At 48.5% G+C, this 26,237-nt stretch overlaps 1 protein-coding gene across 1 annotated transcript; it reads left to right on the forward strand.

The window, feature by feature from the left end:
- Positions 1–539: 539 nt before the first annotated feature.
- Positions 540–25,374, forward strand: HORMAD2 (HORMA domain containing 2). The gene is made up of 12 exons (XM_008935349.1): positions 540–590; positions 1,425–1,569; positions 2,919–2,982; positions 3,981–4,017; positions 5,264–5,284; positions 6,012–6,038; positions 7,928–7,995; positions 11,458–11,609; positions 12,164–12,417; positions 12,765–12,884; positions 14,464–14,517; positions 25,270–25,374. The coding sequence occupies exons 1-12, from the start codon at positions 540–542 to the stop codon at positions 25,372–25,374; spliced, it is 1,098 nt and encodes a 365-aa protein (XP_008933597.1).
- Positions 25,375–26,237: the final 863 nt, after the last annotated feature.

Raw genomic sequence — 26,237 nt, forward strand, 5'->3', positions numbered from 1 at the left:
GGAACAATGTGGACTTCTCTTTTAGGTTTTTTTTCCCCCCTTTCAAGGTGTCCCAAAAGAATCATTCCTTTATTCTGGCAAGATGGATGTGAGTGTGTTTCCTGCTTACCCTTGCTAAAATATTGGCGGCTATTGGCAGCCTTCCAGTTCTTTCACATTCCCCCTTCACACTTTTAAATGGATGTAGAAATTAACATTTGTGCTTTGGAATGTGAGAAATGCATTTGGAAGCAGCACCAGCTGACACCAGGTACAGTTTTGGCCCTGAATTTCAAATGCTATTGATCGTTTACCAGGGAAGAGGGAGATTTCTTGCTCTGCAGGCTCTCAGGCAGTGCCAAGGAGCATCCTTGGTTTGTGTTTGATTTGTTTTAGCTGTCCTGGCTGGCAGTTTGCTTTCAGACCTGAATCAGCTGAAGAATCGCTTTCCTAGTTTAAGAAGAGAAACAGCAATGACTGTGTGTTTTGCAGGTGCCTCATTTTATTGTGCTTTTTTCAGGTTTTGTTTACAAGTGGAAGGCAGGTCTGTGAAATGCAGGATGGCGACTCATCAGCTCTTGCAGACTAGGCAAAAGAAAAAGTCCTCTAAGGTAAAAATTTGGAAAAGGGATGGTAGTGGCCATATCTGCTCTCAGTTTTGGACCTGGTCTGGTGAGGTGGGAACACTTTTTGTTGTCTACATTGTTCTTAGCAGGATTATTTCCGATTTAGTGAGTCCGGGAGAATGCAGAATGGGGCCTTGGCACCTCTTTGCCTAAATAAATGTGGCCTCATTAGGTGTGAACAGCACTTTATTAGCGGGAAGAAAAGCAGCGAACTGATAAGAGGAGCTAGTTGGAGTATGCTGTCAGCTGAGGCTGTGGTGCTGGGATCACCTGGTGGTTAGGTGGTATTTCCATTCCCTCCAGCTCTGGTTGCAGCTCTGCAGTGAAATCCCTTTGACAGCCAGGGCTGCTGACAGGCTCCATCTGCTCCCGGAGCTCAGGAGCAGCCACGGCAGGCACTGAACTTTGGGACCCTGGCAAACGCCGCCCCAGCGCTTGTCTGGCTTCACAGCAAGCTCTGGGGAGCTAAGCTGGCAGAGAGCTGTAGGCTTTTCCTGGTTTGCTTTCTTTTTTAGGGGCGTTTGTCTGTTAAGTGCTGGCATTGGTGCAGTGGAAGGGGTGGGAACGTTCAGCTGTGATAAAAGGGGAGGGAAGGCCCAACCAGCGCAGTCTGCGTCGGAGTAAATCATGCCAGATCTATTGATAGACACCCTGAAAACATTTAATCCCACCCGTGCTAGACGTGTGAGTCTTCCCTCTGCAGCACGAAGACCAGAGAGACGTTAAAATCACATTTCTAAGTTGCCCTCCTTTCCCACCTGCTGCGAGCTGGTTTCCCACTAAAGCGGGGGTGGGCTGGGCTTTGCCCTTCTGTTGCAGGAGGCGGTGCTGTTGCCCAGCAGAGTCACGACTCGGGAGCAGTCCGTGGTGCTGCTGAAACGTCTCCTGGCCATCGGCATGTCCTGCATCACCTACATGAGGGGGCTCTTCCCCGAGAGCTCCTACGGAACACGCTATTTAGATGGTAATGCTTCCAGCTGGTGCTGAAGTCTTGGTTCTGCTTGTGATATTTATCTATAATCTGCTTCACATGTTGGCTTCCAGCTGCTCCTATAGGTATGCGTCTAATTTATTAGGATGTTAGCTACCAGGCCTTCTCAAGTCTGGATGCAGACAGGGCTCTTGCATCAGGTAGATAGCAGGCATAAAAGACAACTGAAAGCTTTTGGCTGCTCTTGGCTTTTTCATTAGGGTTTCTTTTGGTTTATAATCATTCCTGAACGTTGCCAGCCCTGTGAATCAGATCTCAGAGCCAGGAGATTGACTTAAAAATCACTACATTTTAAAAAAAAACAACTCTGTTTGGTGGGTTTTCTTTTCCTTTGTAATTTTCAGCCCTTGGAGTTCACATCTTCAGCTTTCCTTGAGAGACTGAAAGTAGATTTGTTTGTTTGTTTTATTGTGGGGTGTTTTTTTCTGTGGAAGAAGTCCCACATAACCACACGCGCTCGGGAATCAGAATTTAAGAAAAGAAAGAACTTTAAGAGCCAAAGTCTTGTAAGATTACAAGAATTAGCAACACTTTGATTCATCAGTATCTGTGCATTCATTCAAGGTGTGCTGGTAGGCTGTGAAATATCTCTGCATTCCAGTCTGTTTCCATGTGCCCACTTATGTGGTTAGTTCTCCTGAAACATGGACTTTGTGGCTTTGGTTGAGGAAATCCCACAGGAAATCCCAAACTGGCTCTTGACCACCCAACCCTGAAAAGCCACTCATCTTTCCAATTAAACATCAGGCCTTTCAAGTGCCTTTTTGATCAGGAACGTTAACACCTGCCCCAGCCTTTGGGGGCTCCTAGGTGGAATGCTGAGGTGTTATTAATTCACCTCATGACCTGCAGGATGGGTTTCCTCTTGCTGTCCTGAGTCCCTGGAGACAGAGGTAGAAGGAACCAGGTGGAAAAGACAAACAGTAGTTTATTTTCTGCACAGTTGTTTTTGTTAAGTGGGTGCTGGTGAATTCTGAGTGCAGGAGTGAGGGTGTTGATAGGGAAGGTGGAATAGATGGGAGTGGGGAAGAGGAGGGAGGAGGGGAAGAGGGAAGCTGCTGGTGTTTCAGAATTAAGCCGTAACTCTGGCATTTGTTCTGGGAGAGCACAGAGCATCTGAGGAAACTCTTGACATTTGAAAATGCAGCAATAAGCTTGTGTCAGTTCACCTGGGACGCAGTGGAAAACCAACATTTCCGCTCAGGCAGGACCTCCAGATAACACATTTCATCCAAAAAAGGGAGGGTGGCTGCCTTAGTTTCGGTGTTTGCCCAACGGCGGCGACGAGGCTTTGTAACTATGTGCTAAATCTGGTTTTGCAGACGTCTGTCTAAAAATCCTCCGAGAAGATAAATGCTGTCTGGGAGCGAAGCAGGTAGTCAAGTGGTAAGTGAGTAACAGCGAAACTCAGACAAGGTTGTGCTGAACAGCAGCAGCAGCAGCACATCCACCCCTCGGGTTGGGCTCCTTCCTGAATCTGAAAACCCCGTGCCCAGCAGCGCCTGTGCTCGGCCCCCTGCCTGAGCCACGCAGAATTAGCTGCCCAGGATCATGTGAGTTCGAGAGCTGTGGACGTGTGGGCTGCTGTGAGGTCATGGTCAGCCCCCAGAGCACACGTGGGTGGTGTAGATACAGAGAGAGGGCAAAGGAGAGCATCAAAGTGATTTGGTTGGTGTTTAGTCTTTTCTAGCTTCACATTTCCAGGGGTTCTTATTGTTTTTTTAGTAAGTACGATGTTTTATCACCCTGGATGTTGTGTGGCTAGGGATGCTGAAGCTTTCTGCAGGGTGTATTTTGGAGCTGGCTCGTTCCCAACAGCTAGAGAGGCTGACTTTGATTTGCTAGGAGATACCTAGCTGCACATCCTTTGGCTCAAAATAATATTTACTAAATATCTGACCGGTGCTACCCTAAATAATGCTTACTCCTTTGAGAAAGTGCATAGCTGTAAGCTGTGCATCAGATAACAAAATTTACAAGACCAGACATGTACGACCACATTCAGATTGAAGTTCCAGCCAAGCTCTGTCCAAGGCCAATGGGAAAAGAGCCATCGGAGAGCAAGCTGGGGAGCTGGAACAGAGCACTGAGCAGAGCTGCTCAGAGCCAGCCTTGGGCCTCAGATCCTTGTCTTCCTCAGGGTTTATGTGGGCTCCAGGCTGGCAGGATGTGGCCCTGGAAGCATAGCTAGTGCACAGATGAAGAGATACCACAGCACCTTCATGGGGCTTGACCTGAGAAGGACTTTACAAGCCCAAAATGTTGCTAATTGTGTTGCTTTAATTGCAGAAAAAAAAATGCACTTTAAACTGTATTTAATGAGTGTGTGTTTACAGATCAGGAGATAACGTGCTGGTTGTTATTAACATGTTTTTCCTTGGCAGGATTCAAGGTTGTTTTGATGCTTTGGAGAGGCAGTATGTAAGTTTTTCCACTTTATTTTTTTAACAGCGTTTCCTATTTCTTCATAAAGTATGGACATAATAAGTTGCTTTATATTTTTGTTGTGATGTTACATGCACACAACACACCTTTACAGTGGTGGGTCAGGGAGAAGACCCTGCCCTGAGCTCGATACACATGAGACTGGGAATTTTATTCCTTGAGCCCAAATCTTGGCTGCTGTCGCTCTCTCGACTTGCCTGTACACGGTGTGGGAACTAATCTGCAGCCTGAAATGGATTCCCCGTAGTCCTGTGTTCTACATTTGTGTTCCCTAATGTCTGGATAGAGACTCTGCCAGCCAGAGCTGAGATCTTGATCTCCCTGCATGTTTTCTTGAGAGAAGTTCTTCTGTGCTGCTTCTGCTTTCCTTCCTCTCCTTTCCCTGGTCTTTTCCCTTCTCCTCATCTTCTCCAACCATCCTGACTTTTCTTCTTGGGTTCAGAATTTATTGCTTTTTTCAGAAAGCAGTTCATCAAGTATGGTATATAGCTGGTTCCAGGACAAACCCAGCTAGTCAGTAAAGATATTCCTTGCTGATTCTCACAGAAAAACTGCTCTGCACAGAAAAAAAAGTACCAGCTGTTGTCATCTCTGTCAGCACTGCTCATCAGAGGAGCTCTCATCTAGATCAGATGAAGTGTTCGTTTTGCTACTGATGATCAGATGGGCTCTTACACAGCAGAACAGCAGTTCAGGGTGCATCAGATAATCCAAAATGTGGTGAACTCACTTTATTGCTTGCTGGCAGTGCTAGGAGGTACTTCTGAGAGACCTAAATTAATTGTTACTTGACAAGGATCACGGAAGAAGTGGAGCTAATTAATGGATGTTCTGAGCTCGTTTTCAAGAGCAGTCCCACGTACGTTTTCTTGCTGTAGGGTGAATTAACTACTTTCTGGTGGGGGGTTGAAGCAGAGGGCAAGCCTTCAGTAGGGTTGGGTGCTCTTGTAAAAGGGTTTTCCGTCGGCAGAGCCTGCGGAGGTTTGTTTAGAAGGAGAGAAGTGTGAGCGAGCAGCAGGGAACCGGTGGGTCAGGCCAGGCAGAGCGGCCACTAGGTGTTGCTGATGCTGTGCCGTGAAGAGGCTGCAGAAGAGGTTTTCACGCTGTCGACTGTAGCAATTCCTTCACAGACTGTGGGCAGTTAGGTTTTGATGAGTCTTTTTTTTTTCCTCCTTGCCCGCTAAGGTTAGACTTTGATTTTGTTTTGTTTTTCCCTCCTCAGTTACACATTGCTGTCCTCACAGTAAGTACACGAGACAAGGAGGTTTTCTTCCCTCCTCTGCTTGAAAGAGATATGGAGTCAAGGTTGGGTCAAGCCATTTGTGCCTTTCTTAAGGGGAAGTCACAATGCATGTGGTTTCTAATAGAGCAGTGACCTTTCTTAAATATGGTAAATATAAACTTCCGAGGCTGCGTGGGAATAGTTTGCTCAATATGTCAGACTTCTGAGGCCTTCCATGCATCCTTAAACTCCCAGAAGCATTTTCATGTGCTTCCTATCCCTGCTTCCTTTAAGCTCTTGCCTCCACCACTGGAAGCTGCTGTGTCTTCTCCATTTCCCCATGCAGAAGAGTTCTCCTCATTAATCTGATCCCAAAGAAGCCACACGCTGGCAGTTCCGTAGCGAGTCCTTTGCCCTGGGCCTTTGTCAAGCCCCAAGAGCTATGCAGCTACTCTGTGCAGGATCCAAGCAGTTAAATCTCAGGCATCAAGAGTCGCCTGTGAGGGTTGGAATGGGAATTAACCTCATTCCTCCACAATTACACAGATGAGTGTTCTCTACCTAGCTTTGAAGTGGTAAATATTGACCGCTGATAGAGGAGGGCTGTTTCTCAGCCATTCCATTCTCTGATCCCACGCTAAAGATAGTGCAATCTCTGCTGTAAAATGAAAATATCATTGTTTATTCACTTTTCACTGGTCTGAGTTATCCAAGGGGAGAGTGCTCTCACTGTGTTTTCTCATAACAGTTTTACACCGATCCCAAGGAACCGGAGGTAAGCAAAGAGTCTTAATTAATCTTTGAGGCAGCTGAAGGCATGGGTGAGTAGATTTGCATTCAGAGTCTACCCTGACATAGCTGCTTGGTGACCCTGTTTCTCTTCTTCTGCCTTCACTCCAGAATGACAGCCCAGTGAGCCAGACTGTGATCAAACGCTCCTACTGGGCACTAGGCTGTGGGCCCGTTGAGGGCCTCCAGCAGGGCCAGTAACAGGCAAATAATGGGCATGTTTGCAGTTTTGTTTGTTGTGCCCAAAGAGGAGAAATGGGAAGTTCAAAATAATTCTTTTGTGAACCCTCTTTTGAACAGCAGTGTTGGAAAGAGATGGTTTTTCATGCAGAGGGGTTTAGGACTGAAGCGATGAGTCACTTAGGACCTGGGCTGTGTGGGTTCATAGAATCATTAATGTTAGAAAAGACCTCTAAGGTCATCAAGTCCAAATGTCAACCCAACACTCCTGTGATCACTAAACCATGTCCCCAAGTGCCATGTCCACACGTTTTTTGAACACCTCCAGGGCTGGGGACTCCAGCACCTCCCTGGGCAGCCTGGGCCAAGGCCTCACCACTCTGCCAGGAAAGAAATTCTGCCTCATCAAAACATCCCCTGGTGCAGCTTCAGCCCATTGCCTCTCATCCTGTTGCTGGTTCCTTGGGAGAAGAGACCAACCCCCACCTCACTCCAACCTCTTGTAAGGGAATTGTAAAGCACAATGAGTTCTCCCCTCAGCCTCCTCCAGACCGAACGCCCCCAGGTCCCTCAGCTGCTCCTCACAATCATGTTCCCCAGACCCCTCCCCAGCTTCGTTGCCTTTCTCTGGACCTGCTCCAGCCCCTCAAGGTCTCCAGCCCCTCAAGGTCACCACTCATCCTGTGGTGCTTCAGCCTGAACTGAGTACTCAACCTGTGGCCTCCCCAGTGCTGTCCTTATCCTTTTGGGGTTCTCCATTGTGTTTCTGGATTTTCCACACCCAGCTGGTAGAGGTGGAGTGGGAGGTGTGATACCCAAGTTAGGCTCTGCATCCATGCTGAGTGCCCCCAGAGCTGGTGTAGAGATCAGCTGCAGAATCTTTGCTCACCTGGTTACAGTTCTGCTCCATGGCTCCTCAGCATGGAGGGAGAGAGCACGGGTTTAGTCCCTACCAAGGATTTGTGAGGAAGGCTCAGAGTTAAGGGCTCAGCTGAGCTCCTGCTAATTGACCTCATTGCCTCTGGAAAAAGCAAATTATAGGCATGGAATTGGACTACAATAGATCTTTCCTCTTGAGGGGAAGTTGTCTATTCTTCCTAATTATTTTATTCTCTAAAATCATAACAAATCCTTTCCTTTTACATGGAAAATCATCTCTTTTTTTTGTTTGTTTCCCTCGGAACACACTGAGACTAGTGAAATTCAGCATTTTTTTTTTGTCCCTGTGGTATTGTTCATATTTCCTAGCAGGAGGTGTCCTTCAGGCCCCTGTCTCCACACAGACCTCAGGGCCAGGCTTCCTGGTGACACCATGTCACCCGTGAGGCCTCACATCTCACCTCCTAGTAAGGGAGGACACGGGTACCTTGTGGTGGGAGGACACACGTCCCTCCTGGTGGCTGCCTGGCCCTGGTGCCTCGTTAGAGAGTTTGGCCAGGGAGGAAGTGGAAGGAGGAAGCAGAAGGTTGTCATTTTTCTGTGATTCTTTCAGTGCTAGGTAAGCTGTGGTGGTGAAGAAGATTCACCAAAGCCCCTGCAAAGTGACGACAGACTTAAGGCTGTTTTGTCGTGAATTTAGTGCTGTGCTCTGGCATAAAGCTGTGAAAGGACACTGATAGGTTCAGAGCGTGGCTTTACACTTGTCACAGAAAGAGAAAACCCCTTCCTTCTTTTCTCCTCTCCTGTTCAACCTAGACGGTGACTGAACTCTATCAATTCAAGTTCAAGTACAAAAAGGAGGTGCCCCAGATGGACATCATCAGGTAATGGTTTGGATTCATGTCTCAGAATCGCACTGTGGAAGCTGTTTTTGAAGCAGCAAGAAGAAGCTTTATGGTTAGAGCATGTGTGAGACTGAGCAGCTGTGACTGTCACCAGAGTGGAGGATGTCCTGCAGGGCAGGAGCTGCCAAGCCATGAGTAGAACCCCTGTCACGTAGCGTGGTGAGGCACTTGGGGGGCACCAGGGCTGAGGGGCGCACAGCTCACCAGGAGGTGCCTGAGCAGGGAGGTGACGCAGAAACCAGCACCATTGCTGAGCTTGCCTCTGTCTTGGCTAATAATGAGCGTTCTGCTGCTTCCACCAGGCAGCCTTGTGCTTTCAGATGGGGCTTTTTCAGCTTTGATCCCTTTCACCATCATCCTGCACCCAGGATTTTTTTTCCCCTGGGCATTTGCATACGCGTGTCTGCTTGAGCAGCCTTGTGTGGGTGACCTGAGAGAACTTTCACTTACGATTGCCTGAGTTGATGCCACAAAATGTGTGGCAGGAAGCAGCAGCTTTTTTGTGTCTCGTTGGCTCGCTCTGTCTGTTAGATATTTTAAAGCTGTGTTTGGCAACAGCCATAATCCTGTGTGGTTTAGAATAAATACTATCAAAGGCTGTTGGCTATAGCCAAAGCCAGGAGGAATAATTAACCTGTTTCCAGTTTGCTTCTGCGGTTGCCATTGGTGAAGAATGGGTCTTTGGACCTTGGAAACTGCCTGTACAGCAAACAAGCTCTGCTGTCCCTCCTGCTCCTCAGGAAGCTCCTCTGCAGCACTCCTGCAGTGTGCCATGTGCTGCTCTTCCTCTGAACACATCCAGATAATTTGTAATGTGTGGCAAAATGATCATCAGTTGATGAAATCTGAACTACAGAATTGTAGAACGGTTTGGGTTGGAAGGGAATGTTCAAGGTCACCCAGTCCAACCCTCCTGCAGGGAGCAGGGTCATCCCCAACTAGAGCAGGTTGCTCAGAGCTCAATCCAGCCTCACCTGGAATGGTTCCAGGGATGGGGCCTCCAGCACCATTCTGGGCAGCCTGGGCCCTGGGCTCACCACCCTCAGTGTCAAAAATGTCTTCCTTTTATCTGGCCTAAATCTTCCTCTTTTAGTATAAAACTCTGAGTCTAGTGTGTCCTGCTGACTGTATCCTCTATTTCTGCTTTGAAGCTGCTCTCAGTTGTCCTCACTACACTAAGAGGAGACCTTTGGGATCTGAAAGACAGTAGATGGCTGTTGAGCACTTTGATTTGCTTTTAATCAATCATTAGTTCCTGGAAATAACAACAATCCCCAAATGGAACTTGGCATCCCTTGTTGTCCATCGTACTGGCCAAGCAGAGACTGTTCTGTTCATACCTGCTGTGGTGAAGTCACTGCTCTGAGGGTTCAGAGCTGGTGGCACTGGATTCCTGGCTCTGTTTCCTCAGTGACTGATGTCCTGCTGTCACGTGTGGACCCACAGCCGTTGGTGAACAGGAGTTCTGGTGTTGGCCAGAGTGTCCTGTCACCCTTGCTGTTGGCTCCTGCAGCTGGTGCTGCTGCTTTTGGACACCTGCAAGGTTTGTTGTCTTGTGCAAAGTCCAAGTTAATCTTTCCGTGAGAGATGTTTTGTGGCTCTGTGTCATTGTGTCTGAGGGGTAAAGGGAAACTTTCTCTTAAGTGGCCTCTGCCTTATTTTAGTTAAATTTTGGAGAAATTCCTCGCCATGGGTCCAAGTCCTTCAGAGAGGTTCAGTTCCTCAGCTTCTACTTTTTGACACATTCCCACATCAAATCCACTCTGTTCTTCCCATGTTGAACCAATGCTTGACCTGTTAATTCCTATGGAAGTCTCACCTCTTTTTCACTTAGACTTTCCTCCTACCATTTCCATTCCTGTAATCCCAAGACCTGTAAAGGTGATGTGTACCTACCTTCTCTTTGCTCCACCTTAGGCACTGCCAGCAGTTGTCCTCCCTCTTGGTGTCCAGCTCAGAACATATAGGATTTAATCCAATAGCAGAGCATTGCTGTTGGCACTTTGGTGACTACCAAACTCTACCCTGGGAAGCCAAGCTGTTCAACAGCCACTCTGTTTTTGTGACAAGCCAAGAAGCTTCAACTGGAAGGGGAATCAGTCTTAACAAAGCTGTTCCTTCCAGTGGTTGGGCCAGTCATATTCAGCCCTGAGGTCCTCTCTGCTGTCTTGGACTAATTTGGGAGACAATCATAAAATCACAGGTTTTGTTTGGAAAAGACCTTCAAGTTCTTCAAGTCTGACTGTTAACTGAGCACTGCCAGGTCCCCACTGACCTGTGGACCTCAGCACCACATCTCTATGGCTTGGAAACCCCTCCAGGGGGGGGGACTCCACCACTGCCCTGGGCAGCCTGGCACAGGCCTCCACACCTCTGGCAGGGAAGAAATTGTTCCTTGGGTCTAACCCAAACCTCTCTTGGGGCAACTTGAGGCCATTTCCTCTTGTCCTTTCACTTGTTCCTTGGGAGCAGCGGCCGCCCCCCCCCGGCTCCAGGCTCCTGTCAGGAGCTGTGCAGAGCCAGAAGGTCTCCCCTGAGCCTCCTTTGCTCCAGGCTCAGCACCCCCAGCTCCCTCAGCTGCCCCTCCCCACACTTGGGCTCTAGACCCTTTCCCATGATCGTGTTGCTGGTGTTAGGGACCATCCAGCCTGTGTATTGTGTCATCCACCTGCCCAATGGTCTTCCTATGATGTAATGAAGCAGTTACATTTTTTTTTAATGGCCCTTTCCCATTGAAAGCTAAGGAAGTTCAGGTTCCTTAGTCACGTAATGATTCAACTAGTCCATCTTCAACCATCTAAAGTTAGCTGGCTGATCTCAGTTGCTCATCTCATCCACCTCAGCAGTCAGGAGGAACAAACGCCTCCGGAGGCGATTCATCCCCCTCCTGTTGGACGTGGGTCTGGTCTAGACAGCTTGGGTGGGTGAAGGAGGTGAGAGGAATGCCCCTTTAGTCACTTTTGAAAAATGTGCTTCTGAGCTAGTTTTTCTTCCATGGAATTGAAGTGAGAACATGCAATTCAATTCTCTTCAAACTGCAAAACAGACTTGAAAATAGGCCCTGTAATGAATCTGCTTTAAATAGGATTCTCACCTCATTCCTCTCATTCCTGAAATTGCTTAGGTGAAAGGCACTTGTTTTATGGTCCTTTGATCCAATTTAATCATGTTTGAACAAGTGAGTCATGACATTTGGATAATGGGGTTCCTTGCCCCAGCTACCAGGGCTGTTCAAATGTAAATGCCAGGCCTCTTAGTTGAGAGCTGTTGTTTTTCTGCTGCCACCCCATCCCTGGAGCCTTTCACTTCCCTGTTGATCTGGAAATGGCACAAAGGCACCGGGAGCTTTGTCACTGGCCTTTCAGTGGGTGCTCTGTATTTGTAATTAGATATGAATATTCATGACTGAGGAAGACAAATCTGTTCTTCTTCCCACTGTAGCAACCAGGTGACCCTGGTGGACTGGGTGAGCAGTGAGGACCTGAAGCAGAGCAGCAGGTTCCTGATCCGCAAGCTCTACCTGCTGCTGCAGAACCTGGGCCCCCTCCCCAACGACGTCACCCTCACCATGAAACTCCGCTACTACAGTGACGGTGGGTGGGGAGCAGGGGAGCAGCCCCTTGCCAGCAGTTCCTTCAATAATCAGAAGCCCCCATAGAATGAATAAAAGTGTAGAAAGGTGAAGTGGTAGAAGGTGTTAGCTGAGAACAGGAGGAAATGGTGTAGAGCCTTCTGATGCACAGGGATGGCAGGTGTTTCTTGAAACAGGTTTGAACATCCACCTAAGAAGTACAGCCGTGCAGTGTGGGAAGGACACCCTTCTCTTTCAGTGTCAGGCTTTGTTTTTTTTTTAAGGAACAGGCAATGTCAGTTTCTGCTCCAGGAAACTGAGCATGTTAATGATATCCCAGCATCCTAAAGTGAGCCTCTGAGCTCCCTATGATGGTATTTTGCTAAGCTCGCTTTTTGCTGTTGCATTCTTTCCCTTCTTCATGAAGAAAACCCAGAATATTTTTAGTCATTGATGTTGTTACTCGAGGCTGGTACTTTTAAAGAACAAAACAACAGCTTTGTTCTTTATAAAACAGATGAAGGAAGGATGAAACGTGATTCCTGTGACATGAGCAGATTCTTTCTCCCTGTGTAGTAACTCCTGAAGATTATCAGCCCCCTGGCTTTAAGGAAGATGTCAGCCCTCGTGACCTGTTTTTTGATGGTGATCCTGTCAACCTGAGAGTAGGGTCAGTGTCCACTGGCTTCCACCTCATGAAAATGAGGGTGACAACTGAAAAGAAGAGAATAGCAACAGCTGAGAGCAACATGATCCAGGAGAATGGCCCTACTGAGATCTCCCATCGAGGGTTAGACTCTGAGGAAGAGGAACAGGAAGGAAGCACAAAGGTAGAGAAATAGCTCTGTTTGCTCCTTGCTGGAGGAATGGAGTTTATCTAGCAAAACTCTTCTTCAAAGAAACATTTTCTCAGAATCCTGCTTTAAGAAGCGTTTTAGCTTGTGTTGGGCAGCTGCACTACAGCAGATCGAGCACTGAGGCTAGGAGTCCCCAGATGAAAGGTGAATTTCATCACAGCATATCCAGTGACATACTGGGCCTGTAGGCTCCAGAGTAAGAAGGCCTGGACACAGGAGCTGTGAAAATCTCATCACTATTAATGCTGTGTTTGTGGATTTACCACCTGGACATGTTTTTGGGGTTATGCTGTTAAAACAAAACTTCATTTGCTTTCCAGAATCACCCTCTCCCTGTCCAGGCAGATTCAAGTGAGCGTGGAGAGAACAAAAGTGACACCCATCCACACTGGAAAAGGGAATCCTCTTCTTTCCACCTTCAGGATACAGGTAAAGGGCCAGTTTCACAGCTGAAGGAGCTTGTGCTCATGACTGTATCCGAGCATAACACTGAATTTTTCTCTTGTACTATGAAGTGGATGAACAGAGCTTGTCAGACTCTTTGAATTTTGTGTCAGTATTACAGATTGAACTGTAATAAAGGGCTTGGTTTATACGCTTGGTTTGTTAACAGAAACATTCTGTTCTCTATCTTCCCACCTCTTTATCTCAGCAGCTTTTTCAGATCTGGAGGAAACGCACAGTTCATCAAGACCAAGTTACATTATCTACGTTTTCACCAAAGCTCTTTTCCTTTAGCTCTTACAGTTAGATTTTGTTGATGATTTCCATATAACAAAGCATATCTGAGAGCACTTGAGAAACAGCCTTTTCTCTCACTCCAGGCAGCCTAGTTTCTGAGAGCCCATGCTGTATTTGACCTTCGTGGCTCTTAGATATAGCCTGTGGAACAATACCATCTAGTGACAAAATGGTAAATAGCATTCGCGAACTCCCTGGGCAGTGGAGTAGAGAAGCTTGGCTGCTTGTGAAGTCACCTTTTCAGGTCTTTCTCCTGCAGATTATCCCATGACTAATAAGGGATGAACTCACACTGTCACTTTTTCCACTCTGGGGATATTAACAGGATTTTCCTCCTCTCACCAGCTGCCTGTTTTCATGAAACTAAGGGGCTTTGGGGACCCCCATCACATTTTATTGAAACAGATAAGGTCAATAGTTACTCATCAGGGACAGCTTGGCTCCTTCCCTAATCCCTACACATGCACACACACCAGGCTAGAGCATCAGCTTTGTTTTCTTAGAAACCAGGTTAAAATGGAGCTTAAGTATAACTGATAGGAGCTGCTGCAAGATGATGTGCTGCACGTTCAGCTGATGATTTGCTCTGAAATTATTTTCTAAAAATTTTGTTCTGGGCAGGAGCCAGCAGTGCCCACTCACAGCCCAGAGGCCAATGGCTCCTGGGCTGCCCCAAGAGCAGCGTGGGCAGCAGCTGGAGAGAGGGGATCCTGCCCCTCTGCTCTGCCCTGGGGAGACCTCCCCTGCAGTGCTGTGTCCAGCTCTGGAGCCCCCAGCACAGGAGGGACATGGAGCTGCTGGAGTGGGGCCAGGGGAGCCCCAGCAGGGATGGGAGGGCAATGGTTTTAAACTGGGGAGATTGAGATGGGACAGGAGGAAGAAGTTCTTTGCTGTGGGGGTGGTGAGCCCCTGTCCCAGGCTGCCCAGAGAGGTGGTCACTGCCCCATCCCTGGAACCATTCCAGGTGAGGCTGGATGGGGCTCTGAGCAACCTGCTCTAGCTGGGGATGTCCCTGCTCCAGGCAGGGGGTTTGACTGGGTGACCTTCAGAGATCCCTTCCAGCCCAAAATGTTCTCCGATTCTATGAGATCTCTGTTCCTGGGAGTAAAGTGTCAGTGCTGGCAGTGCAAAGGTTACACCATATTGGATTAGGTGTGGAATTTTACCACAGTGGTTCAGTCAGGCTGCTGGGTTTGTTGGTGTTTGTGTTTTCAGTTCACTACAGCATTTTAACTTTGGAGCTAATTTTGTTTCTGTGTTTGCATTGCAGGTAGAAAGAAGACAGGAGTAAAGGGGATGGGCAGGATTCCTTGCTCTAGGGAATCTCAGCAGGTGAGGAAATTTTAGCATCTCTAAGATACAGCAGGCAAGGTGGGATTCATTGCCACAGAACATTGTGTCATCTAGGATGGCACAAGATTCAACTGTCATTTATTGTGCAGTATCAAGATAGATAGATAGTGCAAAGTCTTATGCCCTAAGGTTATTGAGGTTGATGACAGTGGAAGAGGCTGCCCAGGGAAGTTGTGGATGCTCCATCCCTGGGGGTGTACAAGGCCAGGTTGGATGGGGGTTTGAGCAACCTGCTCTAGTGGTGATCTTGAAGGTCTCTTCCAACCCAAACCATTCTGTGACTCTATGAACTTGGAGCATTTAGGAAGAAGCTTTCCAGGGTCAGCTTGTTGCATACAGCCAGGACAAGAATTTTGTGCTGTTCTCTGGAGTTGTCACTTGTGAATTACAGACACAGACTGAAGGTGTTGGTGTCCCAGCCGGGCTGCTTTACCCATGTGTGTGTTTGCATGAAGGTTCTGAAGTCACCAGCCTGTTTTAGGTTTGAAGGATGTGCATGTCTGTTGCCTAACATGGTCTTCACCTCTCCTCTCGTGCTTCCAGACTATCTTTACATGTGAGTCACAAGTGCTTATTGGATCCTATTGCTTCTTGGCTACCTCTCTAGGATGGGAAAAATTATCCCCTGGAGGTGATCTCTTTTTCAGTGGTTTTTGGGGCAACCCAAAGAACTAGGGCAGACCAGACGTGTAAGGTTAGATATGTAAAGTCAGGTGAAATGAATTCCACCCTGAAGGCTGCCCAGGCCAAGCCCTGAGTCAGAGTCAGAGCTCCAGTCTGTGCACGGGTTTTTTCAGTGACAGGGCAAATCTCTGAATACCACTGGACTGGCCACTTGATCCTCCTCCCATTCAAATCAGTTGGATGTGAGCTTGGATGGTCAGAAATGGAATCTTTACAGGGCAAGTTAATGAGAGTAGGAAATTGCTACTAACATTTTCCCCGCCTCTGTTGAAAAGAATCCCGGGGTGTCTAACCCAGACAGCAACTGGAGACTCCAACTGAACGTGTCATTCAAAAGGCATCTGCCAAGTATTTGCCTTGACTCTGGATCTCAGAAGTGAACTTCTGTGCCTAGGCTGGTATTTTTCAAACTTTAACCACATTTTTTTTTGTGTCACATCCTCCAGTTTCCTTCTGACCGTTGTTTATTCTGTCGTCTGTGTGAAAACAGGAGCCTTTTTTGTTTGGGGCTCGTGGTTGTCCCACTGATTCATGCCCTGACATTCTTTCAGCTCTGTCACGACTGTGAGCAGAGCACCAGACACCTCTCTCCTGCAGTGTGTGGATTTCATTAGAATACAGTAGCAACAGTGAGAGTGTCTGAAGGTGGTGGAAACAGCATTAGATTAGTGGCAAAAAAATGTAAGAGTCACTCTAGCCATTGTGTGCTTCCAAAGGCTTAAAATATCCTGAGCCCTCTGTCCGATAGATTCTGCTTGGCAGAGGGGTTTTATAATATATTCTTGGAGACTACTTTTTAAACCACCATAGCTTAGAAGTTGGGTAATATTTCAGTCAATTTAGGGAAAAACAAAGTCAAGTCACTAGTTAAAAAGTGCAGATCATCACAGTAGAGCCAGAGCTCATAAAAAATTTGTCACTATTTTCCATATGAGAGGGACTTTCCCTTCTCTTCTGAGGGAAGTGGTTAAAACAAATGACCATTGTGTATTCCACTCGAATCAGGAAGCCAAAATGGTGAGTGGAGTTTGTCTTAAAAGCTGAGGACAAGCTTGTGTAGATGGGAAGCCTGAGCTAGAGATTATCATCTAGTAGGGTCAGGTGTAAGTAAGATGGGTAGGAGTAGTCCTGTTGGGGTGTGAATGGAACACCTTGTAGCTATCCAGACAACAGTATGGTTAAGCAATGGTGTTTTCATCCTGTCCAGCGTGTTCAGAGGAGTTCTCTGCTTGGAAGAGCTCCAAGGTCTCCAAAGGGACTTGTTTTCTCCTGGATTTCAGCACTGAATTAGCTTGGGGTATGAGGGACCTTGGGGAACAGCCTAGCTTGGGCCACTGAGGTCTGCCTTTACTAGGGCAGACGTGAGCCCTCAGACTTAGAGTGCTAGTGTGTGATTTTGGGTGTTAAGTTTCCACCAGAAGAAGATCCCCTTGAAGTAGCTCACCCAGTGATTGATCATGTGCCAGCACTGCTGTGAGGGAGTGAGCCAGGCTGGTTGGTGAGGAGCCAGGCTCACCAGCCTGAGTGGCAAGTGCAGGTGAAGGGTTGCCCTGGCAGAAGGCAGCTCAGCAGAGAAGGACCTGGGAGTGCTGGTGGGCAACAAGTTGCCCGTGAGCCAGAAGCAGTGGGCCCTCGTGGCCAAGATGGCCAGTGGTCTCCTGGGGTGCATTCAAAAGAGTGTGACCAGCAGGTCAAGGGAGGTTCTTCTACCTCTCTACTGTGCCCTAGTGAGGACACCTCTGGAATATTTGGTCCAGTTCTGAGCTCCCCAGTTCCAGAGAGCGAAGGAGCTACTGGAGAGAGACCAGCAGAAGCTGTGAAGCTGCTGAGGGGCTGGGGCATCTCTGTGCCAGGACAGGCTGAGAGCCCTGGGGCTGTGCAGCCTGGAGGAGACTCAGAAGGGATCTGATCAATGCTGAGCAAGAGCTAAAGGGCAGAGGGCAACAGGCTGGGGCCAGATTCTGGTCAGTGGTGCCCAGTGACAGGACAAGGGGCAATGGGCACAAACTGGAAACCAGGAGGCTCCATCTGAGCAGGAGGAGAAACTTCTTTGGTGTGAGGGTGTCAGAGGCTGGAGCAGCTGCCCAGAGAGGCTGTGGAGTCTCCTGCTCTGGAGAGATCCCAAACCCACCTGGGTGTGATCCTGGGCACCCTGCTGTGGGTGAGCTGCTGGAGCAGGGGGCTTGGATGAGATGATCTCCAGAGGTCCCTTCCAACCCCACCATGCTGGGACTCTGTGAATGGTCAAAGAGGGTCTAGGAGGGACACCTGCTAGGGTGAGCTCTTCAGCTGTGTGTGGCACAGCACCTCAGGGACTTGGGTTTAAAGGTGTGCTCTGTACGGTTAAAGGTTCAGGCCGAGATATTTTCAGAACTAAACGAATTTGGAGTGTCCCAGAATTGGATATCTGTACAGGAATTTGATTTGTGAGACGTGCTGAGTTCAAAAATGGCACCCACAGTCACCAGTTGCTTTTGGGCATGTGGACAAGCCCATTACTGCTCTCCATCTGAAGTGATCTGCCTCATTCCCTCTTGATTCCTTGCTTATCAAAAACTGTGCTGTTGGAAGCGAGTTTTTTGGCCATTATCTTCCTGACCTACAGTTCTTCAGGCAAACCAGGAATGAAAGTATTAAAGGCTTATTTTTATCTAATCAACATGGGAGAGGCGAAGGATGAGGGTCTGCCAGAGGAGCAGCAGCTATCCCTGTCCAGGGGGAGCTGTCCTTCGGTGGTGGCCATGCAGAGCCTCTGACAGAGGCCTTTGCAGATCTGGAGAAAAATTTCCATCTACTCAACCAGCTCGTTATCTGCAATCTCATGATTGATGATACTTAGGATCGAGTGAGAGATTGCCCTTTCCCAGCAAAGCATCTCTGTACTTAATCATCCCGAGTTAGACACCAGCATGTTGATGAGCTGACTTCAGGAGAGCTTTGCTGATTGCATCAACCAAGGACCTGGTCCAATGGGCCTCTTTTTGTGTCTTCCTCCTTTCATTGTAGCAGCTGAGAAGAGTTGGGCAGGGAACTGCTGCCCATTGGTTTGGCTTATAGAAATCTGCTGATGAGAGTACACAGACCTTAGGATAACTTTTTGAATTCTTCAGCATACTCCTGTTAACCTCTTGTGAATCCTTCCGTGTTCTTGTCCTGCAAGTTGATTTTGATCAGCTTTGTCTTCATGTCAGGTCAGCTTTCTCTTCATGTCAGCAAACACGTTGCAGTGGAATGAGAGTTTGGAACGAAACAGAACTAGAAGATGAGTAAAATCTGACCATGTGGACGCCTCTGCAGGCTTTATCTCCTATCAGGAAGCTGTGGGCTGAAGTTCTGGGGTGGTCCTTCGAGCACAGCCTCACCACACGGCGAAGCAGCCGTGCAGAGAGCCCCGAATCACCCCTGGCCGAGCCTGGAAGTGGCGCGGCCCTATCAGCACAGTACAAGTCAGCTCTGCCTCCCAGGTTTCTGGCTTCCTTAGCCAGACACTGCTTGTGCCACTAGACTGGCCAGGCTTGGGCTGTGGGGCTGCTGTGGGACCTGAGGAAGTGGGGTGGACACACGGGTCTGGATCAGGGATAGCTCAGGGATCTCTGCGCTGCACGTCTGCCCCTGCCATGAGGATTAGCTCTCTTAGCTGGAGCTGTCTGACAGCTCCGTGTCTAGGGAAGACATTCAGACCTAAATGTTGTCCATCAGCACTGGGTTAGGCCTCAGAGGACAGTCTGTCTGGCCTCCAGCTGCTGCTCCTCAGGCAGCAGACTTGGCTACCTGGCCACGGCCTCTTTCCACGGGGGCTGTGGGAGGCCGGGGGGTGACACGTTGTGAGCAGCATCTGTCGTGTCTGCCAGCCATCGGTGCCCTCGTGGAGCCCCAGTGCCCCCGTGGAGACTCGTGTGCCTTCGCTGAGCTTCCGTGTTGTGCACAGCTGCTGTCTGAAGGTGAAGGTCAGCACGAGTGGGTTCAACTGCAGAATAACAGCTCAAGATCGAGACCTTTCTTGCCTGATTTTTCCCAGGCAAACCACTTCTCAAAGTGCCACGACAGAGCAGAAGAAGGGTGAAGCCTGCCATTTGCTGAGCAGTAGGAAAGCATTTTTCTGTGGCAATGTCATTATCTTGAACTTTTGCAGAAAAGAAAAAAAAAAAAAGGTTTATCTCTAACTGTCTATCAAGAGAGCTCTATCTGATGAGAAGTTCCCAGAACATTTTCTCCTCCAAACCAGCTGAGGCTACACAGACCCAAACAATGAAGAGAGCAAGATTCAGAGATGAGCTTCCCTCTCTCCTTCCTGTGAGCTCAAGCCATGCTGGGAGGAGTGAGACAGGGAGGTCAGGAAATTCCTGGCCTCTCTCAGTTCACGTCAGATCCTTAGCTGTGTCTTGGGGCCATTCATCCCTCGCATGAGTTATCCCTGTCTAGTGTGCAGGAAGCAGTTTCCTGGTGATCTCTTCATTCAGAGGTGAGGCTCGTCACCCCACAGATCCGGGGAGATTTAACCCTTGTGCCCTTAGATTCCCTGACAGCCAGCCCAGGAACTTCTACAGGGAGCTGTGGAGCTTCCATGCTGGCTGCCTTTACATATATCCATAATGGCCGTAGTAGCAACCAGATCCTCCAGAGAAATCTGCATAAATTCATAGAATCATGGAATGCTTTGAGTTGGAAGACACCTCTGAAGACCATCTAGTCCAACCGCTGCAGGGAGCAGGGACATCCCCAACTAGATCAGGTTGCTCAGAGCCCCATCCAGCCTCACCTGGAATGGTTCCAGGGATGGGTCAGTGACCACCTCTCTGGGCAGTCTGGGCCAGGGTACCACCACCCCCACAGCAAAGAACTTCTGCTTCCTGTCCAACACCAATCTCCCCAGTTTAAAACCATTGCCAGTCCAACCGCTGCAGGGAGCAGGGACATCCCCAACTAGATCAGGTTGCTCAGAGCCCCATCCAGCCTCACCTGGAATGGTTCCAGGGATGGGTCAGTGACCACCTCTCTGGGCAGTCTGGGCCAGGGTACCACCACCCCCACAGCAAAGAACTTCTGCTTCCTGTCCAACACCAATCTCCCCAGTTTAAAACCATTGCCCTCCCATCAGTGCTGGGGCTCCCCTGGCCTCTTAATGATTTAATGAGCTAATATCCCGTGAGGGATGAAGCTGGGTAGCAGCCTCATGGGCTGAAGGAGTGTCCATTACTCTTCACCTCCTCGATTGCAAAGCTGTAATCTTGTGTGGGAAGGCTTCTGGTTTTGGGAGGCATGTTGGGTTGTGAGCCGGCAATCAGAGTGGCCAGCACAGCAGCCTACAGATCAAGGGCCCTGGGGGAGATTAGGAAGAGAAAGATAGATTGATAAATTTTCTTTGAACACCAATTTCTGAAGAATTTATTTTTTTTTCACACTCTGGAAAAATCAGTTTGTTAGTCCTTTAAATGCTCCAAGACACATGAGTGGGCCTGGGAGGTTTCCAGTTCACAAAAAAGGAAACTGGGTTGAATGTCAGAGATTTTAAAAAGGAAGAGGAGTAGTGGTAGTCAGTGATGTGCTGGCATGGCTTCCTGGGGACGAGAATGTGGCAAGTTTCCACAGAAGCACCACTGTGAGTGTCTTTCATCCTTCCACCTGCGTAACTTGGCTTTCATGCTCGTCAGCATGATTCTCCTCCCCTGGGACGGGTGGAAGTCAGGATGGATTCCACTGATGTCAGAGCACTCGCCTCACTGGAAACTGATAGGAGAGCGGTGCTGAGCCCTGCGTCAGGCTCTTAACCACTGTGCCACCTTCACGGGGTGGCTGGGCTCAGAGGGACAGCTGGAGGTGGGCACTGCCAACCTTGCGCAAAGCAGGAGGAAGTGGAGCGTCTTTCTCAGGACCTCGTTCAGTCAGGTGTTGAATATCTCCAAGGATGGAGACTCCACAACCTCCCTGGACAACTTGTGCTGGTGTTTTATTGCCCTCAGAATAAAAAACAGCTAGTCCTTGTATTTGAATGGAATTTCCAGTATTTCAGTTTGTGTCCATTTCCCCTTGTCCTGTCGCTGGACACCATGATGTGCCTTGTGGACCTCGTCTGGTGTTGTGCTTGGAAAGCAACAAGCAGCCAATTCTCAGGGAGTTACTCCTCAAACCAGAGATATGCCTGCTCACCGGGGGTGCCCCAGCTCTTAGGGGATCTGTTTGAGGAGTCATTAGCTTGATTTTTAACAGTGGCAAGTGTTTGATGTGCTGTTGAGTCAGCCGAACTCGCCGGGTGCATCAGGCTCCCTCTGATGGATGTTCCTGATGATGATCACGTCCCCTGGAGACACCGTTTATTGCCCTGACACCTGAGGATCATTTGGCCTTATTTCAGTAGTTAAATCTGGTATCTCAGTCCTTATTCTTCCAGCTCCCTTGATGGAACTGGACTTTTTTGGACATCAATGTGGCTTGGAATTTGTGAGGGTAGTAGTGAAGGTACCAAACTAAACTCTGTGTCCCTGACCAAGGGAACTCTTCTGAGGGCATGAAATTTGCCAAGTGCCAAAGCCCAGCATGGGGCAGGCCGGGGACAAAGAGGGACACAGTCAAATGCTCTTGTGCAATTTTAGCTTTGCTGCATAGGATGCTTTGGGAAGCAAAACACATGTCAGAGGAGCTGTAAATTTGCTTCGATTTATGCTGGGAATTTTTGGCCAGCATATGTGGGGACGCTGGGGATTGAAAATTGCAGAGCACTAAACTAGGTCCTGATTTTGTCTATCTAAGAATAGCAGTGGAGCTGTGGTCTGCTCGCTCTGTTTCAGCCACCAGTCTGCCTTGGGAAGGCTTTAATCTAAGTCTAATCTATTTTTAGCCTGATATCTTCTCCAGACAATGTGCAGCTGTCCTGTTAGTTTTATGCCAGAAATTAGTAAACACTTGTATGATTCACAAGTTAGCTGTGTTTTTACAGAAGGATTCTGCAGCAGCATGTTACTTTTTTTTGCATGTAGAGCAGCATTGTAAAGCAGGAGATTGAAACTCACTGTGTGTTCGTGGTGTGACCTAGAGCCAGAGCTACGCCTTGGACTTTGGAGGAGCTGCTGGAGCAAAGGAGGCTCAGGGGAGACCTTCTGGCTCTCCACCGCTCCTGACAGGAGCCTGGAGCCAGGGGGGGGTCGGGCTCTGCTCCCAAGGAACAAGCCACAGGACAAGAGGAAACAGCCTCAAGTTGCCCCAGGGGAGGTTTCAGTTGGAGCTGAGGAACAATTTCTTCCCCTTGAGGGTTGCCCAGGGCTGTGCCAGGCTGCCCAGGGCAGGGGTGGAGTCCCCATCCCTGGAGGGGTTTCCAAGCCATGGAGATGTGGTGTGAGGGACATGGGGCAGTGGGGACCTGGGAACAGTTGGACACCATGGTTTTATAAATCTTTGCCAAGCTGAATGGTTCTGTGATTCAGGAGGTCACAGCCTGTCCCTGTCTTTGCTGCTTGCTCTGGACTGGTCCCACAGTTCCTCTGCAGGGTAAGCAGCAAGGGCCTGCACCTTGTCCTGTGGCTCACCAGTGAGCCAAGGGCCTCTAGTGAGTGTGGAAGACAAAACACTGGTACAGCAGAAGCTCTCCCATCAGCTATTCAAACCCAAGCATCCCAGTACATGGGAAAAATTAGAACTCATCAACTCCTGGAGGCTTTGATTGTATATTTAGTCAATGGGAGGGATTTCCTGCTGTTCACCACACCGTTTTGAGAGGTTTACTTTCAGGTTAAAGTCAAATAAACACATGTAGGATCTGACTTAATCCCATTTAGAGCAACATTTCTGGGGAAGAAGCCTGAGGGTTTGGTTAAGGATGGAACCTGGAGGTTGGACCTGGGGTCTGTTCCTGGCTCTGAGCCCGCATGTGAACATGTAGCTGGGCAGGGGCAGGACAGGACATGTTGCCTTCAGTGAAATACTTTTCCCAGTTAGCAACTTATTTGTTCAATAGGTGAATAGTGCTTGTCTAGAGCCCTTGATGGCTTGCACAGATGTTTTCACTCTTCTCATCTCAGGCTCCTGTTAGGTGGTCACACTGCCTGTGGCGAAGGCGTCGGGAGAGTTGCAGGACACTCAGTGTGAGCAGCTGCTCGTGGTGGCTGCTTCTCCCACCTCTGAGCTATCCCATCCATGCAGAAAATTTAGGAGGAGCAGCAAAGGGGTAAACACCATACTGAGGAGTTGTCCATGCTGCAGCAGATCTGTTCCTCAAACGAGGAAACACAAGCACCAGCTCTGGCTGCTGCTCTCTTGATGTGGTTTAGGCTAAAATAGGAGAGCTGCCTTATTCAGGTGACTGAGGGCCAAGAGACTGGGGCTCATCACTTCACTTTATTGTGTGGCCAGCAGGACAGAGCACAAACCTTGCAGACGGGTGCAGTGGAGAGGTTTTGGATGCAGCATTTCCCCCCTGTGGGCCCTTGACTTCAGAAAAGGAAGCAGACAGGTAAAACGATGCCAGGGAGAGGAGAGTAAACAACCCCCTCCGTGCCAGTCTGAGCAGCTGGGTGCCAGGTCAGGAGCTGTAACACCCAGACCCACTCATCACTCGTTCCTCAGGCAAACAATAACGCCTTGGGCAGCCCTAGGAGGGCTGTCAGCCTGAGCCTGCAGGGTGAAGGAGAACCTGCCCATCCCACTTTGGCAGCTCCTGCTTTGCCCTGGTTTTGTGGAGAGGAAATGGTACTTTGGGTGTTAAGCAACGTCGTGTTGCTCATCATGAAGAGGAGGGAAGAGGGGAAGAAAAACAGTTTGAAACACGATAGAGAGGCAAAGTGTGGTTGTTTCAAACTGTTTTGCTGTTAGTCCATAATCAGAGTTATTTCACACTTTAGAAAGACCATTGCTATGTAGAGATTACCAAAGCCTCATACCAAGGTCAGATGGAAAGCAAACCATGATAACATGGCTGGGGAATTCTATACTGACCACATCTTGTAATCTGGAGACCTTGTGCTTGTCTCCAGGATGCCTTCTGGAATAGCTCCTTGTCAACTCCTTGTGTTTTTCCTGCTCCAGTTATGGGATTCCTTGTGTTTTATGGTGAAACTGGAGGAAGGCCCTCATGGTTTGGAGCAGGAACTCGAGTAGCACAATTTCCCCTCTTTGTTCACCTTGTTTTCCTCCAGATGAACTTTCTTTCAGAGGCCCAGCTGCAGTGGTGTGCTGTGATGTGTCCCTGCAGCTCAGTTCCAGTGAGAGCAGGGAGGTTACGTTGCCAGACTCTGTGTTTTGTCCCTTCTGGGTGGGCAACAACACATGTTAACTCTCTGCAGCTCTGGATTATTACTGTAAAAATGGAAATCTGTTGGGTGATAACGAGTGTGTCCCTTGGCACAGCCAACACTTCCACTGTTGTTGGGGCTGTCCATCTCTGTGGTCTGTCTGAGTTGCCTGTACCACTGACCCATTTGTATTCTAACATCTCTTTATCTGTGAGTTTTAAGCTTTTGGTTCCTAGGCCTGTGAATATTTTTGAGGGAGGTTTGTGTCTTTCTAGAGGGAAGGAAATGAAGCCTTTTGGGAAGAAGCTTGCTTTGCTTAGTTGTGTTTCACAGACTCCAAGGTGGTCTGTGAAGCACGAGGTGACCAACTCACGTAGAAGTTCTCTGATGTACAGAGGCCCTTCTCCTGAAGGGCTGCTTCAGTGACTGCAGATTTGACATGTCCCCCTTCTTTTACATACTTCTATGGTTTCCTGAGGTGAGTGACACAGGAATATAATGTAAGCTATTATATTCATCAAAGATCTCCTCACTTCTGCTATTTTCTGTCACTGGTAGGCAGGTGGCTTCTGTTCCTTGTGCCACCAAAACCCTTCTCTGTCCATGAAGCTGAACCTGTTGCCTTCACAAATCTCACAGTCCCAATTCCATCCAGTATTCCAGTTTTGGTTCCTTGCCTAATTGCTTTTCTGGAGAACAGGGTCACACTGAACAAACCCAAGAGGATCTAGGAAAACACATGGTAGTTTTGGAAGGTGGATTTCTTGGCTCATCTAGCAGGAGCCTGTATCATGAGAATGATCCCTGTGTCTGATGGTTCTTACAGATAAGCCACCTGAACCTTGCCTTTAGCCAGGAAGAGGTAATAGGACCCAAGAAGAAAAGGAAGGTCAGTGAACCAGAGAAGCTGTTTCTGGAAGGCAGGAAATGATGTTCGTTCTGACACACAATACATCTTGGAAGGTGTGAGTTTGCTTTGTCATCTGACTGGTAAAGACCTTTGCCCTCTTCCAATACTTAACTATTCCACATACTGCCTGTATTTCTGCATGTCTGTTTGTCTAGGGCCAAGGCTGGGTTGTGAAGAGACGGCGAGCACCATAATGGCCACGACAGTGTCAACCATCAGCACTTGTTTGATGTTCTAAAGTTGAGTTGTGATTCCACGTGGATGTTGTCTGCGTGCTTCTTTCTCTCCCTCTCTCCCTCACCCCCTGAGCCCCAGCTAAATTTCCTCCTCTGTGGCTGGACTGTCCTTTGCTGGTATGTCACCAGGATTTGGTGGCACTGTTTTGAGGACAAGCTCTCTGGGGTATCAATGCCAGCAGACAGCAAGTCTTGTGATTCACTAGATTGTGCTTAACTTCACCCTATCTACTGTTTCCGGAGCTTAGATTTTTTTTTTTCTTTCAAAGCACGTTTTTTATCTAAACTGAATACAGAGATAAAGCAATCTATACCCATTTTTTGCTGTGCTGGATGTTGTTTTTCTGACTCTGCAAGCAATGTTGCTATGAGTGTCTTATCAGCTTATTTCTACAACAGCAACCCCCATTGTGCCCAGGGACTTAGTTGTGGGACAGAAATTGTGTTGCAATGCACCACGCTGAAAACCTCATTTGAATAAGAGTACCTTGTGGTTGCAAATGCAGGTAAGGAGAACGAGAGCAACAAAGGCAAAAACGTCTGTGCCCCTGGGGGGTCACGGTGCTGTGCTTTGTGTCATGTGGGTTACCTGGCAGGAGCTCTGTCAACACCTACTGGCTGTTGCTGGAGTGGGAGGAGCAAATGGGC

This window comes from Merops nubicus, unplaced genomic scaffold (genome assembly GCF_000691845.1).
Source record: "Merops nubicus isolate BGI_N331 unplaced genomic scaffold, ASM69184v1 scaffold4520, whole genome shotgun sequence".
In the NCBI taxonomy this organism is placed as follows: domain Eukaryota; kingdom Metazoa; phylum Chordata; class Aves; order Coraciiformes; family Meropidae; genus Merops; species Merops nubicus.